Raw genomic sequence first — 18,763 nt, forward strand, 5'->3', positions numbered from 1 at the left:
GGCCTTCCCCCACGAAATCTTGGAGGATAAATTATCTAGTCATTTTTTGCCACTCTCGTTTAGAGAATACAGAGGGGCAATCGATCCGAAGGACTAATTACTCAAATTTGAAAATGCGGCTATCCTCCACTAGTACACCGACGGGGTCAAGTGCCGAGTATATCTCACGAGTCTGTCTGACTCGGCACAGAGGTGGTTTAATCGACTCCCGACTGAGTTCATATGCTGCTTCAAGGACTTTAGCAAAGTTTTTTTTGCATCACTTCGCTAGCAGTTGTCATTACCACAAAACAACATTGTGTTTGTTCTCTCTCAAGCAAAGGCCCAAAGAGACCTTGAGGGTTTATATTAAAAATTTTAATCAAATGTCCATGGACGTCCCCTTGGCCACCTCAGAAATTTTGATAAGTGTCTTCTCCTAAGGGCTCGCGGATGGTGGGTTCTTCCGATACCTCGTCAAGAAACCTCTAAGAGACTTTGATCATCTGCTTAGACAAGCCACCAAATATATCAATGTCAAAGAAGCGCAGTCCGACTGGAAGAAGGAAGTTGCTCCTTCTGCCACACCCGAGCGCCAAGTTATCGCTCTCACTTTGCCACCTAAAGGGCCCCGACCGCCCCTTGCCACAACACCATGAGTCAAGGCCGCATGTAGTCTAATACGTAGAAGCCGAGAGGACATGTTTCCCCGAGCCTCGAGTAATGGACTCTCATGTTTTATACCTACCATCATTTATAAAGCCACACTACCAAAGACATTGTAATCAAGAGCAACACCAACTGGTCAATCAAGAGTTTTGCAAGTGATCCCCTTCTCCTAACCGCCAATGTTACCACCTACTGAACAGAACCCTAGGTTAGAGCCCTGTCGGGTTCGATCGGGACCAGCAGGGCACCAATAAAGAAATACCAGAGCACTGATTTAGGTTTCTATAGAACAAGCTCCATGCCGACCCACCTGAAAGGAAAAAAATCGTAGTAACATAGCTCGGGGTGACATTGGGATCATAACAGGTGGCTCAACCGATGATGATTCCAATCGGGCCAGAAAATCACATGCAACAAAGAGAAAGCACAAGGAACAGAGATCATTTTTGGTCCCAAAGACTTAGAGGGGGTGGAGATATCCTATGATAATGCATTAATTATTAAAGCTGTGATCGCTAACTACAATATTCATCATACTTTTGTTAATACAGACAGTTCAATTAACATAATTTTTAAAAAGGTGTTCAAGCAATTTCAGATATATGGGAGTGAGTTATAATCAATGACTACCCTCTGTACAAGTTCACTGGCAACAAAGTGCAGTCAATCAGACAAGTTCGGTTGACTATATCTCTAGGAGAAGAGTCGTTTATGAGGAGCGACGATCAAACTTCATAGTGGTGGATCCTCCATCAGCATATAATGTAATCCTTGGCTGACTAGAGCTTAACGAGTTTCGAGTCGTTGTCTCCACATTCTGTCAGAAGATCAAATTCTCAATGGATGACTCGGTCGGCGAGGTGAAAGGAGATCAGTTAGTGACACATAAATACTATGTGGAGCTAGTGAAGATTGAAGCTTGCACCGCTTGAAAGATACAACGAGTAGAGGTTAACACCATTCAGGAAGCTCCTCTGACCTTAGTCTATGAAGAAAAAGCGGAAGTGCAAATCCATCTATGTCAGCCAATGGCTACCACTTATATTGCAGTAGATTTGGTCCCCGAAAATAAAGTAGAATTGATCGCTTGCTTGAATCACAATAATAATGTCTTTGCGTGGGCTCCTCACGAGCTCACAGGTATCTCACCTACAATAATAGAGTATGTCCTGCACATCCGAACGAACGCTTGGCCGATCAAACAAAAAAAAAGAGATTTCAGAATAGAGCAGAACCAAATCATCTGAGCAAAAGTGGACAAGTTACTCGAAGCTGGGCACATCCATGAAGTGCAGTTCCTGAGATGGCTCACAAACATAGTATTGGTGTCTAAGCCCGGGAATAAATGGCGGGTCTGCGTAGATTTCAGAGATTTAGATAAGACGTGCCTAAAAGATTACTACCCTTTGCCATGCATTAATGGCCAAGTGGTAGACTTAACTGTCAACTGCGAGTTGATATGCATACTGGATGCATATCAAGATTACCACCAAGTCCTCTGGCCAAGGAAGACTAAGAAAAAGTTAACTTTATCATTGCGGAGGGAACATACTGTTATAACGTCATGCTGTTTGGATTAAAGAATGTCAAAGCAACATACCAATGACTTATAAACAAGGTGTTTCTAAAGCAGATTAACAGAAATATGAAAGTATATGTATTTGATATACTAATCAAATCCCTTCGAACTTCTGATTTATGTGTAAATTGAGAAGAAACTTGTCAGGTCCTGAGGAAATATAGGGTCAAGCTCAATCTCAATCTGAATAAATGCTTATTCGGGGCAAAAAGTGGATGCTTTCTTAGCTATATTGTGACCAAGCAGAAAATTGAAGGCAACCCGAGTAAGGTGAAAGCCCTCCAAGATATATCCCTGCCACACAATCTGAAGGAAACACAACGTATGACCGAACGGATCATGACTCTCTCCTGGTTCGTTTCAAGGTTGTCCGATCAGAGTTTACATTTCTTCAAAGTACTTCGTCAAGTCACAAAATATCAGTGGGACGCTAAATGTGATAAAGCACTGGAGGATCTCAAAAGTTATTTATTTTCTTTGCTTGTACTTACGAAGCCCATTGCTTGCGAGCCACTATATGGATATACTTATCTTTCACAGAGAGGGCAATCGGGTCGGCGTTAGTGCGACATGATGGCAATGAGCAGCAACCTATATATTTTTTAAGTCATTTATTAAAAGATGTTAAATGCCGCTATACTACTCTCGAGAAGTTGGTGTATAGGTTGGTTTTATCCACTCGGAGTTATGTCATTACTTTCTCTCCCATCTCCTAATTGTTTTGACTAACAACACACTGGGCCAAGTACTCATCAACCCAGAGGCGTCAGGAAGATTGATCAAGTAGACTATGGGGTTGAGTGAGTACACTATACAGTACCAACCTTGATTAGTCATTAAAGCCCAAGTCTTTAGTTGATTTTATAATGAAAATACAAAGTTCTGAGCCAAAATAAATTTGGAGAATTTATGTGGATGGATCATCCACTCGGCAGGGCAGTGAAGTCGGAATACTAATGATATCCCCTCGAGAAGACTGAATGTAATTGTCCGTTCAGCTGGAATATCAAGCTACCAACAATGAAGCGGAGTACGGAGCATTAATAATCGGTCTATAGGCTACCAAGCATGTGGGAGCTTCCTGAGTCCTGATTTACTCAGATTCTCAATTGGCAGCGTAACAACTATTCGGTAACTCCAAAATAAATAATGATTGATTGAAGTTATATGTCGAGGCATTCAAAAAGCTTATGACTATATTTCAAGAGGCAGTGTTGCAAAAAATTCCCTGAGCGGAAAATCAATATGCGGATGAGCTTGCCAGGCTGGCTAGTTCATTGAGCCCCTGGACACTGGATAAGTTGGTTGAGTAGGGCTATTGATAGCTCACATTGAGTGGCAAGCCAAAGAAGAAATATAGATTGACGAGTACCATTGATTTCGTTTCTCCAACAAGGAGTTTTGCCAGCAGACCGAGAACAAGCATGCATGATGAAAAAGAGAGTCAATCGGTTCACATTAGTGGGAGATCGTTTATACAAGAGAGCCTTTTCTCTCTCGCTGCTCAAATGTGTCGGGTCGAATGATATACAGTATATTCTATAAGAAGTGCACCAATTTTCATGTTGAAGTTATCCGGGCGGACAATCACTCACTCAGAAGATTATATTAGCCGGATATTTTTGGTCCACTCTACAAGCTTATTCAGCTAGGCTTGTGACAACTTGTTTATTATGCCAAAAACATCAAAACATTCCACACTGGTCCATGAAGTTATTGAAGACCTTAATTGTCTCCTGCCCATTTGACCAATGGAGAATGGATATCGTAAGACCTTTTCTGATGACGTCCGGTCAGAGAAAGTTTATGTTGGCAGCAGTGGATTATTTATCCAAATGGATGGAAGCAAAGCTGCAAGCTAAGATAACCAAGTAGATGGTCATTACATTTATATGGCAAAATATCGTATGTCGGTTCGGTATGCCTTGTAAGCTTGTCTTGGATAATGGAAGGCAATTCTAAGGACGAAAAATTTAAGAATGGTGCTCAAGTTATGGTATTTTGCAAGTCTTCATTTTCTTGGCTTACCCCCATAGTAATGACCAAGCGAAGGTCGCTAATAGGAAAATTATCTGAGGGCTCAAAATCAGGCTTGATCATATGGGAAGAAGTTGGGTTGATGAATTACCCAACATGTTATGGGCGTATTGTACAATGCCTAGAGAGGCCATAGGCATATGACTTGTTCATTTAGTTTATGGAGGTGAGGTAGTTATACCCGTAGAAGTGGGTATAGAGTCTGATCTAGAGATAATTATATGATGAAGGTAATTATGATCTATGTCTTATGGCGCTTGATCTCATAGAAGAAATTAGAGACAAAACAGTCGCTCAGCTAATGACTTATCGACAGCGAATGAAGCAGAATGATAATCGAAGGGTCATCCCAAGATTTGTTCAAGTTGACGACTTAGTTTGGAAGTGGGTCAAGCCGGTCGATGATGCTGGCAAATTGGAGCCACAGTAGTGTGCGTCGTACAAGGTGGTGTGAAAGGATGACTCAAGTTCTTATTACCTTCAGGACGCGGATGGGAAAAACTTGCATCGACCCTAGAGTGCAAATCAATTACGCCTTATCGGATAGAGTATGTTTGTCCTAAATAGATATACCTTGTGAAATTTAATGCTTAATAAATGCATGCAAAATTTATCCAGTATAACTAAGTCCTAGACTCTCGAGTCGTTAGGCCGAATTATAAGTGAGCTTGTTCTCACGCCTAAGTCCCAGACTCTCATGATGATCAACCGAGTTATAAGTGAGCTTGCTCTCATGACTAAGTCTCAGACTCTCATGATGATCAACCGAGTTATAAGTGAGCTTGCTCTCACGACTAAGTCCCAGACTTTCATGACGATCGACCGAGTTATAAGTGAGTCTGCTCTCACGACTAAGTCTCAGACTCTCATGTCGATCAGCCGAGTTATAAGTGAGCATGTTCTCACAACTAAGTTTCAGATTTTCATACCAATCGACCGAGTTATAAATAAGTGCGCTCTCATGACTAAGTCCCAGACTCTCATGTTGATAAGTCAAGTTATAAGTGAGTTTGCTCTCATGTCTATGTCCCAGACTCTTAAGCCGTTCGGCCGAGTTATAAGTGAGCGTGCTTTCATGACTAAGTCTCAAACTCTCGAGTCGATTGGCTAAGTTATATGTGAGCTTGCTCTCACGACTAAGTCCCAAACTCTCAAGCCATTCAGCTGAGTTATAAGTGAGCTTACTCTCACACCTAAGTCTCATACTCTCGAGTCATTCAGCTAAGTTATAAGTGTGCTTGCTCTCATGACTAAATCCCAGACTCTTGTGTTGATCGGCTGAGTTATAAGTGAGAATGCTCTCACAACTAAGTCTTAAACTCTCATGTCGATCGACTGAGTTATAAGTGAACATGCTCTCATGACTAAGTCCTAAACTCTCATGTCGATCGGCTCAGTTATAAGTGAGCATGCTCTCACGACTAAGTCCTAGACTCTCGTGTTGATCGATGAGTTTAAAGTGAGCTTGTTCTCATGCCTAAGTCTCAGACTCTTGAGTCGTTCAATCGAGTTATAAGTGACTACTCTCACGACTAAATACCAGAATCTTGAACCGATTGACCAAGTCATAAATAAACTTGCTCTCACAGCTAAGTTATGAACATTTTATATGAAACGATTCATTCAAAGTTTCTCAAAAAGTCTAAGTGATTTTTGTCTAAGTGGATTGGTGTTCAAATACTATTTATGAAAGGGCAAGCAAATACTGCTAACTTAAATAAAAGAAAAGGCAAGGAAAAGTAAGGAAAGACATAGACTATTTGAGGCATGAAGAGTTTCCAGGTTATAAAAGAAAATATACATAGCCGAGCAACATAAGTTGTTAAGTTTTTTACATTCACTTGATGAAAGTCTAAGAAGAATATCAAGCAAAATTAGGGAAAGCATCTGGTGGAACATCTTCAAAGATCTTATCGCACTTGATGAAACTTCGGGGGTATTAGTGGTCAGGTAGCCCCCTCCCTTAGCTTCTTGATAGTCCTGTCTACGTTATAGCTAAACGATTTGGTAGTCCAATCAGCTAGCATTTGGTTGAAATTTCTAGAGCGTAACTATTCAACTCTAAAAGTTTTTAGCTGATTAGGCTCTCGCTCTTGATACTTTTCAAATTCAGCCTTGGAAGCTTCCAGCTCGGCCTTTAGAGCCTTCAACTCAGTGTCTTTTCTCGCAAGGGCCTATTGATGCTCCTCGAGTTGAAGCTCTTGTACACCTTGTTCAACCGTTCAACCAAGTTGTTCAGTAAGGAGAGCAACTTCTGTTTCCTCCAGCTTCTTGGCCAAAACTTGGGTCTCCTTGTTTTTGATATCCAGGTCCTCGATGGCCCTAAGTTTTCTTGCATTGGCCTAGTGAAGGCGCGACTCATAATTTTGGGTTTGTTTTATAAGTTTTTTATGCTAGACAGTCTAGTCATGGTTCTTATCTTTCTGCACAATGAGAGCCTGCTCAGAACCCAATGATTGTTTTGACTGAATGCCCATCTCTCTCCTTAATTGTGCCACTTCTTCAGACAGTTGCTCAACCGAAGCTTGTGTTGTGTCTGTTCCCCCGACTGAGTCCTGCAGGAGCTTATGCTCGTGGCTCAACTTGGCCAATTTCTGGAACATGGCCAGACCATCTACCCAAAACTATCAAAGTAAAGGAATGGTTAGTTGAATCATACCAAAGAATATAAGTGTTTGAGTGCCAAGTAAGTTTATCCTAGTGGAGTATTGGCTAAATCAATCAGCCAGTTCCTCTGGTGAGCTCGTCGCCACTGGGGCTCGAGAATCTGCCTAAGTTTGGGCCAAGGGAATTGAATTCTAATTTTGTGTTCTAGGGCACACAACTCGCTTTGGTCGGGTAGTGCCATTCAACAGTAGGTAGTCTGAGGTGGACGTGATTCGTGTATGTCTGCCCGACTTGCTGGGTTCCAAGCTGGACCTAGTTGGAGGCAACAACTGAATGTATTGTGGAGACGGGCGGTGTTGGTTGCTACTCGAAAAACCTAGAGGTTCCACTGTACAAAAATTTTGTACAAAGGTCTGAACCTTTTCCTAGCTACCATGTGTTCTTTTAAATTAAATTTTGGATCGCCTGCGGAACTTAACACGTTTGATCCAAAACTTAATCTATTTGTTCTTTTAGGTTTTGAATTGGATCTCCTGCGGAACTTAACACGTTCGACCCAAATCACCTTAAGTTATTAATTCCATTAAATATTAATTTCCATAATCGGTTCCCAGTACTGACGTGGCGAGGCACATGACCTTCTTGGATATGGGAGCAACCACCACCGACTAGACAAAACCTTTTATAGAAATCTAATATTTAATTTCCTAAAATAACTTTAGGTTAACCGAAGAGAACAATCAAATCACAAGGAAAAGAAAAAACAAAAGAACACAACATCGAAAAACATATTCGAAATTCTAGAACGTAAGCCTCTTGTATTTGGTATTATTTCCAAAAATAACTAGTATGACGCGGAAAGGAAAAATACTAGTTATACCTTTTAGAAAGACCTCTTGATCTTCTATCGTATTCCTCTTCTAACCTCGGACGTTGTGTGGGCAACGATCTTCCGAGATGAGAACCACCAAGCACCTTCTTCTTCCTTGCAAGTTTCGGCCATCAAAACATCTTCTAGGATGAAGAGGTTCGGCCACCACCACCATGCTCCAAGGGATGCTAGAAACAAAGCTTTCTTTCTCTCCTTCTTCTTCTTCTTCTCTAAACTTGATCCGGCCACCATATGAGTCTCCACAAGAAAGATGAGGTTCGGCCATCAAAGAGAAGAAAGGAGGAGAGGATGGCCGGCCACCCCAAGGAAGAAAAAGAGAGAGGAAAAATAATAGAGTTATTTTCCATGAAGGCACCTCTACCCTCTCTTTTATAATCCTTGGCCTTGGCAAATAAGAAAATTTAAATAAATATTTCCTTAATTCTTTTGCCATTGATAAGGAAAATTTATTTAATTAAAAACAATTTTATCTCATCAACAATGTGGCCGGCCACTTTAAACCAAGCAAAGGAAATTTAATTCAATCAAGAATTAAAACTTTCCTAATTTGTTTCCGGAAATTTTATAAAAAATTTCTCTAATAATTTTTCCCTTCATGATGATTAATAAAAAGGAAATTTTATAAATTAAAATATTTCTTTTAAACATGTGGATAAAAAGAAAGTTATCTTTAAAAAATTAAAATCTCTTCCAATCTACAAATAAGGAAAGATATCTAATCTTTTCTTAATTTTTGTAGAATCTTTATAAAAGAGATATTTAATTTTTAAACTCTCTTTTAAATCATGAACATGATTAAAAGGAAAGTTTTTACCAAAATTAAAATCAACCTTTTAATCTACAAATAAGGAAAGAGATTTAACTCTTCTCTTAATCTTTTGTAGAATCTTATAAAAGGAAAGATTTAAATTTTTAAACTCTCTATTAAATCATGTTATCCACATAAGAAAAATTTTAAAAATAAAATTCCTTTTTATTTTAATAGGGCCGGCCACCTAAGCTTGAGTTCAAGCTAGGGCCGACCACATGAATTCACCCATGAACCAAAACATGGCCGGCCCTAGCTTGATCTCCAAGCTAGCTTGGTCGGCCCCCTATAGGATGGGTAAGAAGGTGGGTATAGGTGGGTATAGTACTCTATAATCAAGAGGCTACGATAGGGACCGAGAGGAGGAATTGGTTTTGGTCTCCCGATAAAATTAAGCATCCCGTGTTCGCCCCGAACACACAACTTAATTTTATCAATAATAATTCATTCCACTAGAGAATTATTATTGAACTACCGCACCAATCCCAAATTACATTTTTGGGCTCCTTCTTATTATGAGTGTGTTAGTCTCCCTGTGTTTAAGATAACAAATGTCCACTGATTAAGTAAGTTACTGACAACTCACTTAATTAATATCTAGCTCCAAGAGTAGTACCACTCAACTTTATCGTCATGTCGGACTAAGTCCACCTGCAGGGTTTAACATGACAATCCTTATGAGCTCCTCTTGGGGACATTCTCAACCTAGATCACTAGGACACAGTTTCTTTCTATAATCAACAACACACACTATAAGTGATATCATTTCCCAACTTATCGGGCTTATTGATTCATCGAACTAAATCTCACCCATTGATAAATTAAAGAAATAAATATCAAATATATGTGCTTGTTATTATATTAGGATTAAGAGCACACACTTCCATAATAACCGAGGTCTTTGTTTCTTTATAAAGTCAGTATAAAAGAAACGAACTCTAATGGTCCTACTCAATACACTCTAAGTGTACTAGTGTAATTATATAATTAAGATAAACTAATACCTAATTACACTACGACCTTCCAATGGTTTGTTCCTTTCCATTATGGTCGTGAGCTACTGTTTATAATTTATAAGGTACTGATAACATGATCCTCTGTGTGTGACACCACACACCATGTTATCTAAATATAAATTAATTGAACAACTACATTTATCATAAATGTAAACATTTGACCAATGTGATTCTTATTTCTAGATAAATGTTTATACCAAAAGCTAGGCTTTTAGTATACACTCTAACAATGCAAGCTAGGTCGGGGTGGCAACAGAAAGACAACCGATTGTGCCGAAATAGCTCCAATCAATAGTGCAGAAACAGAGGGTGTCCGATCGAATAAGGCTAAAGTAGGTCAATCGGTTGCAACCTCAGCGGTCGTCGAAGTGGAGCTCTCAACCTGTTCATATGGAGCTTGAGCTACGGTGGATGCGGAAGAAGCTTGGGGTAGAGATATGGTCAATCAGACAGGTGTAGTTGCTCGACGTCTTTTGTGGCATCGGCGGAGGATCAGTGGTTCTACGGAAGTGGTGGACCCCTAGGGGATATGTTCCAGCAACATGGATGGCCGAGGTGGGGGAAGTTCTTCAGTGTTGGCGGCAGTGTCGCTTCCGACGACTCAACTTGTCTCTTCCTTGTCGATCAACTCCTCAGATGGGTCGATCAGCAATAAGCCATGGCTTTCTAACTCTGCTTCTCCCTGGGTCGTCAGTTCCTCATTCGCCAACTTTGTGGAGTCCCCCAACAAAACCTTTCACATGTTATAGTTGCAAAATAGAGAGAAAAATCAGTTAGATCCAACATAATTAAAAGAACGAAAATCTCACTGAAGCTGTCGGGCAAGCGAGTTCAGATAGGACTCAATACGAACGTGTATAGCAACCCCTCGGTCAACAACTTGAGGATGTGATATTTTAGACCCGCTAGCTGAGTAGAGGCTTCAAGGTAGACTAGCTCCCATTTAAACTTGCTCAGCTTAGGAGGATTGGGCAACTCCATTTGCCACCCGAACGGGAAGGTAAAGGGTTGGTCCGGTTAGAGAAAAAAATAATGGGACTTCCAGCCTTTGTTAGAGGTGGACATTTTATCAAAAAATACGGCACCCACTCGGGCTTGGAAGATTAAAACTCTTGGTTCAAATTTTTTTAGGATAATAAAAGTAATGGAAAATTCGGGGGTGCAATGGGACTTGGTACCGTCGGAATAAGACTATAACTCCATACAACAACCTAATTGAATTGGGAGTTAATTGCTACAAGGGGATGTGGAAATATGAACAGACGATAGTAAAGAAGTAGCGTAAGGGGAAGTGGAGGCCAGCCATGAGCTGGTCCTTAAAGAAAGTAATGAAGCATACCGGAGGAAGATTGGGGTGGTCGTAGCCTGAGGGGATTATGATACGATAGGAGGGAGGAGGATGATAGTTGCATCGTATCTCTTCCACCTCCTTGTCATTAAAATCAGAGGCGATGGAGGTGTACCATAGTCCATGGATAGCGCCGGGTGGACTGGAAGTCATGGGAGAAAATTAATGGATAGAAGGGCGGAGGAAAATTAACTTACAAGGGCAATGAGAGCTTGAAGAAACTCCGACGATGGCAAGCAGAAAGAATGGAGCGAAGAAGAAGGCAAAGAAGGAACACGAAAGCAATGAAGTAACATCATGGCAACAAACCTTAAAAACCCTAATGGGGATGCCAGAGAGCCATTCGATCAATTGCTTAGAAAAATGAGATTTAATCTAGAGCGTCAAATTTGAATAAGCAGTTGTCACATCAAATCTCAACAATCGCCTGTCACATCGGATATTCTTCTATGTAGGCATGCAACACGTGGCAATAAATCATAGAGCTCATTTATAAGTGATGGGCAATAATTAGCAAGCTTATGATAAAAAGTTGTGTTAATCATCTTTTGCATTAATGAGAAGTGATTTGCTCGGTTTTCAAGGTACCAGGGTGAAGTCAGCTTGAGGCGAGCGATGGTACCAAAAATGAGTGTTCGACCGGAAGACGAAGGATGCATGAAGTAGCAGCAACTAAGTTTTTCATCATATTAAAACAATCGTCTAGTAGAGAAACAAAGGATGCGTGAAGAAGCGACAACTAAGTTTTCATTAGCTTAAGTCGAACGACAATACGGTCGGGAAATGAGGAATCTCATAAACACGGGCAACTAAGTATAATATCCGTTTGAGGCAAATGAATGCCCGATCGGAAGACAAGCAATACAAATAACACGAGAATTCAGTCACTCAGACTTGCAACCTCCTTCGATTAAACTTGATAGAGAGACTTGTGATACAGCGATTGGGGTGAGACCTTCGAGTCGGGTCAAAGTACAAGAGGTCAGCTGATATGACGGTCAAAGTCAAATAAAGGTCAACCATGGAAGCCCGCGCAGTTGGTTCCTTTGGATGAAAGATAGTCGATCGAACCTTCACACCGACCGGTTTGAGGGGCCGGTCGAATTCGAACCGAGTCTTATCCTTGGTTCAAGAATAGCATAATTAACCAGCTCGGCAAAGTGATATAGCGGATCGTACCATATGTCCGATCGAACTAGTTAGATACTCAATTTTTTCGAGTTACCTGACTCAATGAAGAGGTTGAGCGAAGGTTGAGTTGTCTCTGGCTATAGTTCTCTAATCCGACCGAGCTGTACCTATGAGTGGCAGCCGGTTGGGACACTTTGGAGACTCAGTTAGATTATCAGCTTCACATATAGTGGACCCTTCAATCCAACGGTCTCATATTATCTTTTTGACATTTTGTGCCATGGAGAATAGAGAATATTTTATAAATAAGTTGTACACTAGAAATTTTCTGTCATGCACAGAAATTGTGGCTCCATTTTAAAAAAAGATATCAGAGCATTTTGATGATTTATTCTTTTACAAAAATACTTTTAAGATTTGCATATAAAAGTAGCACTATAAAAATAATCTCCATCTACCAATGTAGACATAGGTATACTTATATAACATGATACCATTAACTACTATTTACTATTCATTCATTTTATCTAACTCAACTCGATGACTAATTTAAATATCAGAGCATCAACGCCGAAGATTACACCGAAGTCTGATTCGACAATAATACTCTTTGTTGAAAAAACAGAAACACTTTACAATCACCTTCGGACAATAAAAAATCTTTTTTTTTCATTATTAAAATCCTTATTCTTATTCTTAGTCAAGCATTTTCTCGAGTTTTTACACCGGATCATTCATTATGATATCACCCACCTACCTGCCGTTCTAGAATAAGGGCTCAGTTGCACAGCCAGTCTCGCCAAAAGTCATGGAAGCACTACTCATTTAGCTTTCCTGGTGTCAGTCTACGTAGGATGTGAAGTTTGAATAGGCAATCACAGAAAATGGGATTGCTGCCGTATCCCTAAATTCTGTGTGGATTAAAGTTGACTGAATTTATAAATAAATTAGAAGCCGATAGCCGTCCCGTGTCTAGATTCATTGATGCCAGTGCTACAATTGATGCCAGTGCTCAGCTTCCAGGAATTCGAGTCGAGCGAATGTTCAGCGGCAGCCTCTGCACGGGCACTTCCTTCCTCTGCCGCCTACTCCTGATCGCTATTGCCACCTTTGTATCGATAACCAACACCAGTGGGATTGGAGTTGACACGATAACTCCCGCCCATCCACTCTTCGACAATGGCACAACCGTCGTCTCCGCCGGTCAAACCTTCGTGTTGGGCTTTTTCGGCTCCGGCAGACGGTACGTCGGCATATGGTATTACAAGGTGTCAGTCCAGACCGTCGTGTGGGTCGCAAATCGTGGCCGCCCCATCACTCGCGGCCGTGGAATCCTCTCCTTAGCCGCCGACGGAACGCTCACCATCGTCACCGACGCGAACTCCACCGTCCTCTGGTCCTCCTCGAGCCCAAGCGCGTCGGGGTCCCTGTCGAGTCCGGTGGCGCAGCTCCTCGATGATGGGAACTTCGTCATCCGGGAGTCGGGAAGCAGCAGCAGTTATAGATTGTGGCAGAGCTTCGACTTCCCGACGGACACGCTGCTCCCTGGCATGAAGCTGGGGTGGAACCTCACGAGTGGGCTAAACCGCAACCTCACGGCGTGGACAAGCGAGACCGACCCGGCACCGAGCGGATACGCGATGGGGGTGGACTTGGATGGCTACCCGGAGATATTCCTCTGGTCGGGGACGACCAAGAAGTGGCGGACGGGGCCATGGAACGGCCTCCGCTTCAGCGGCATCCCCGAAATGAAGAGCTACGATAGGCTATCCTTCGACTTCGTGGTCCACCGCGACGAGGTCTTCTACTCCTTCTACATACACGATCCGGCGTACATCTCGAGGCTGATCGTTAACCAGTCGGGCATCACGCAGCGGCTTGTGTGGATCGAGCAGGACAAACAGTGGAACCCTTTCTGGTTCGCCCCCAAGGACCAGTGCGACAACGTGTCACCGTGCGGTCCTAACGGCATCTGCAACCCCAACGAGTCGCCCATATGCGACTGCCTCCCGGGGTTCCATCCCAGGAATCCCTCGAATTGGGATTTCAGGGATGGGAGGGATGGCTGCCTGAGGAACACAGGTCTGGACTGCCGGAATGGCACCGATGGGTTCACCACCGTCGTCGGCGCGAAACTTCCGGACACATCGAGAGCCGCAGTGGACATGAGCCTCAGCCTCGACAGCTGCAAGATCATGTGCTTGCAGAATTGCTCGTGCACTGCTTATGCCGCCGCTAACATCTCCGGTGTTGGGAGTGGAATCGGCTGCATCACGTGGACTTCCGATCTGACGGATCTCAGGGTGTACATCAGCGGCGGACAGGATCTCTATGTCCGCCTTGCCGCCTCCGATCTCGGTACGCTTCCATGCATGAACAACTTGGGTTAATTCACATGCCTTCAGCTTCATCTATATATACAGTGATGGTTCAATGCTTTATACACAATGATGCTAGTTTACTCTTCTACCATTGAAATGGTGTTCATTTTCTTCTATGAAAAGATCTCGCACGGGCCGAATCAAAAGGTTCTCGAAAGAATACTTACATTGTCATTGCCATTGTGGTGCTTGCTGTGACAATTATCCTCCTGTCCTGTGCTGCCTTTGTTTGGAGAAAGAAGAGAATTAGCACGAGTATATATCTTCAACCCTTTTCCTTCTTGCGTATATGACGATTTTTTTCCCTTCTTTATTGCACTGGCTGAGACTGATCACTGATTAGAAACATACTGCCAGGTATTACAGGTAATAATTCCTTCTCAGAGCAATATCTTAATGAAGAGAATGAAGGACAGGACTTGGAGCTGCCACTCTTTGATTTAGGCACAATAACAGATGCCACCGGCAACTTCTCCATAGCTAACAAGCTCGGCGAAGGTGGCTTTGGTCCAGTATATAAGGTATGTAACCGAAGACCATTTTTTCTACACCTGGTTATTGCATATCTGAGCAAAATCTTGAAGAGGAAAAAAAAATATAGTGAGATCGTGACTTACTTATTACAAGGTCAACTCTTCTAAAAGATATTGATTACAGGGTCAACTGGGAGAGGAACAAGAAATAGCTGTAAAGAGGCTATCTAAAAGCTCAGTGCAAGGAGTCGACGAATTCAAGAACGAAGTGGTGCTGATTGCTAAGTTACAACATAGAAATCTTGTTCGACTTCTTGGTTGCTGCATTCAAGGAGAAGAAAAAATGCTGATCTATGAGTATATGCCCAATAAAAGTTTGGATGCTAACTTATTTGGTTAGTTGTTCCTTCCATTCTCATGGTCTAATCCAGATTTACAGCTTCAGTAAATTAAAAGAGACTTATTGTTTTTCTATGTAGACTATGATATAAGTTTCATGAGGTTTTCATAAGAAATGAAAAAGTAGAATAGCTTCTTCATGCTTGGACATGGAACTTTACAGAATATATGCTATCAGAGAGCAATTTCTTCTCAAGTTTGCTACATTCATTTTTTATGTTCCACTTTGTCAAGTAGTTTAAACAGTGAGTCTTGTGTTAGAGCATCTGCATCAGATACCCTATTTAAATATTTTACCTTAAATTTTAGATAGGGTAGTTAAAAAATCTTTGCATCAGCTACCCTATCCATTCCCTAAATTATGCATTTATGAACAGTACTTCTCTAAATTTAGGGAATGGATTCCATTCCCTAAACATTATAGAGGAGAGAGAAGAAATAGGGAAGCTGATATATGATGTTTTGAAAAGTGGATATCTAAATTTAATAAAGTAACTTTTTTACCCTAAATTATGCATTTTGGATAGGGAAACTGGTGTAGATGCTCTAGATTCTTTTCCTTCTTAAGTTTCCCTACAGGCATCTTTTCCAAACTTCTCCTAAAAATCATTTGCAATGTCTGATAGATAAGAATAAATGCTAATGTGATTGATTGCCAGAAACAAAACTGACTGACATTACTTGCTGTGACAAATAAAGAATATTCTTTCATTTTGCAATCTAGAAGATTTGTTAAATCTGACAATCAGTCTATTTACTCTGTTATGTAGACTATAAACAAGTTAATGATGGTTCATTCATAATTCAAAAATCATAAGTGCAAGGCCTGGTTAAATGTTCATGCATGCAAATTCCTCATTTATTTCATGAAATTGATTTGATCTTTAATAAAACCTAACTTCTAAACAGACAAAGCAAGAGGCGCATTGTTGGATTGGAGAACACGATACAATATCATAGTAGGGATTGCACGTGGGCTTCTTTACCTCCATCAGGATTCTAGATTCAGAATTATCCATAGAGATTTGAAAGCCAGCAATGTTCTTCTAGACAAGGATATGAATCCGAAAATATCGGACTTTGGTATGGCAAGAATATTTGGTGGAGATGAAACAGAAGCGAATACTAGAAAAGTAGTTGGGACATAGTAAGTTTTATAAACAATTTTGAATATTATCTTTTTTTTTTCCCAATATACAATCATGCATAATTAAACTTATAAATGCAGTGGGTATATGGCTCCTGAATATGCCATGGATGGAGTTTTTTCAGTGAAATCTGACGTTTTTAGTTTCGGCGTATTAGTTATTGAAATTATAAGCGGGAAAAAGAATAGGGGAGTTTATAACTCTTCGCGCCAATTGAATCTTCTTGGACATGTAAGCTTAAAACAATCAAATTCCTTTAACTTATTTATTGATCATCTCAGTAATATTGTTATCAAAATTGTTAATTTTCAGGCATGGAGTCTGTATAAAGAAGGGAAAATCTTAGATTTAGTTGATGAATCAGTTGACTATTCATTTCCTATTACTGAAGTCATGAGGTGCCTAAAGATTGGTCTCTTGTGCGTCCAAAATCGACCAGAAGATCGACCAACAATGTCGTCAGTTGTGTTAATGTTGGGCAGTGAGGATGCTGTGCTACCACAACCAAGAGAACTAGGATTTGTTACTAATAGAGGTCCACTCGAGTCAGATTCATCAACCAGCAAGCCAGAATCTATATCGACCAATCATTTATCAATCACAATTTTTGAAGGTCGATAATAGTATTTGCATGTAGGAGTTGCATTCATTATAAATGTAAATGTAGATCAAAGATTAATAGCCTTTTGTTTTGGGTTGTTGTTGTTGTTGTTGTTGTTGTTGTTGTTGTTGTTGTTGTTGTTGTTGTTGTTGTTGATGATGAGTGATACTTTCCATGAGCCAAACCATTACATTTTTCCCAGGATGCACAAGCACTCAATATGTTGATGGTCATTCCCAGACTTCCTTAGCTGAACTAAGGGGGTGCTTGGTTTGTGGAAGGGAATGGGATTAGGAATGAGATTCATTGAAGTAAGAATGGGAATGAGGAGTTTTGAATCCGTGGACCCCACCATTTCCATTCCCCCCATTTTACTTGGTAATGGCCAAATCCCATATTTGGGGGTTTGAATCCGTGGGCCCCACCATTCCCATTCCAAATATTAACATTCTAAACACTAACTTTCAATCCCTTTCCCATTCCTTATTTCCATTCCCTCCAACCAAGCACTCCCTAAGATCTTTAATTGTCAAGGGCAAATGTTTAACATGGTGTCAGTTTTCGAACATTTTTTTAACAAATTAAAATTTTGGAGTTTTTTTTAACCACACGCCCCTTTTTTTTTTTAAAAAAAAAAATTTAATCAAAAGACGCCCCCATGCTTCGATCCCTATAAAATGGCAAGGGTGTCCTCAAATGGAGTATTTGATATTATTAAATATAATGTTAAACGGATATGATCTGTCTAATAATATTCATATTATAACTATTATAAAAATTTGTCTTATTTAATAATATTTATATTGTGACAGACACTAAACTAGAGTTGCTATAACATAAATTATAATTGTTACAATACGAATTATAATTATTACAATACGAATTTATCTTGTTGAATAATATTTACGTTATAGTAATTCATAGCGGGTACAAAGTAGACTTGTCTGATTCAATTAATTTGGTTTTATCAAATTTTTATTTTGAGAAATAGGGAAGCTAAGTAAGGTGGGATGTTGTTTTGATTATTTTTTTTTAGTTTTCATGATTTTGGAGAAGAAAATAATGTTTAGAAATTATTTTTGCGGTTTTAAAGAATTTTTAAAGATTAACCCTTTTATATTTCTACACTTTTAAAATTTTAGCATAGCTGATGTCATAGACGGATTTATGTAAGTGTAATCACAAAATGGTACATGTACTTAGGGTTGTAATTGAGCTAAGTCAAGCTCGAGCTCTTGCCAGCGCGAGCTCGAGTCGAGTCTGATTTAGAAAAATAAATTAAAAGTAAACCGTGGACTTTAAATACATTAAATGACATGCTCTAGACATAAACTCCTTCTTAATTTCTTTTTTATTTTAAAAGTAATAATAATTTTAATTATTAAAATATTAAATTAACCTGGCTCGATGAGTTCTCGAGCTAGTGTTAAATGAGCTCGAGCTTGACTCAAATATTAAACAAATCGACTTAAACTCGATCAAATTCGAGTTCGAGTCGAACTTTGATCGAACTATTTACAAGCGACTCACGAGTGGCTCGACTATCCCTACATATAGTTCTCATCAAGGGTCCTATATGGAAACTTTGAAATTAGGGGTGAGCATTCGGTTAATTCGGTTAATTTGATATTAATTTTGTATAATTTTTTTTATTGTTATTTTAAACAAATTTAGTTAATTCGGTGTTAACTGAAA

At 40.2% G+C, this 18,763-nt stretch overlaps 1 protein-coding gene across 1 annotated transcript; it reads left to right on the forward strand.

Moving 5' to 3' along the window:
• Positions 1-12,985: 12,985 nt before the first annotated feature.
• LOC122011806 (receptor-like serine/threonine-protein kinase SD1-8) lies at positions 12,986-17,264 on the forward strand. Its single transcript, XM_042568187.1, has 7 exons — positions 12,986-14,424; positions 14,571-14,702; positions 14,805-14,968; positions 15,105-15,315; positions 16,229-16,466; positions 16,548-16,698; positions 16,780-17,264. Exons 1-7 carry the CDS (start codon positions 13,107-13,109, stop codon positions 17,086-17,088), a joined length of 2,523 nt encoding a protein of 840 aa, XP_042424121.1. The 5' UTR covers positions 12,986-13,106; the 3' UTR covers positions 17,089-17,264.
• The last annotated feature ends 1,499 nt before the right edge of the window (positions 17,265-18,763 follow it).

The sequence above is a fragment of the Zingiber officinale genome, chromosome 8A, assembly GCF_018446385.1.
Source record: "Zingiber officinale cultivar Zhangliang chromosome 8A, Zo_v1.1, whole genome shotgun sequence".
NCBI lineage: Eukaryota > Viridiplantae > Streptophyta > Magnoliopsida > Zingiberales > Zingiberaceae > Zingiber > Zingiber officinale.

Excerpts from the sequence above, each read along its gene's own strand:
- LOC122011806 (XM_042568187.1), top strand. The coding sequence starts at position 13,107 with ATGTTCAGCGGCAGCCTCTGCACGGGCACTTCCTTCCTCTGCCGCCTA. Across the intron at positions 14,969-15,104 it reads GCTTTGGTCCAGTATATAAG|GGTCAACTGGGAGAGGAACA; the intron begins GTATGTAACCGA and ends TATTGATTACAG. Across the intron at positions 16,699-16,779 it reads AATTGAATCTTCTTGGACAT|GCATGGAGTCTGTATAAAGA; the intron begins GTAAGCTTAAAA and ends GTTAATTTTCAG.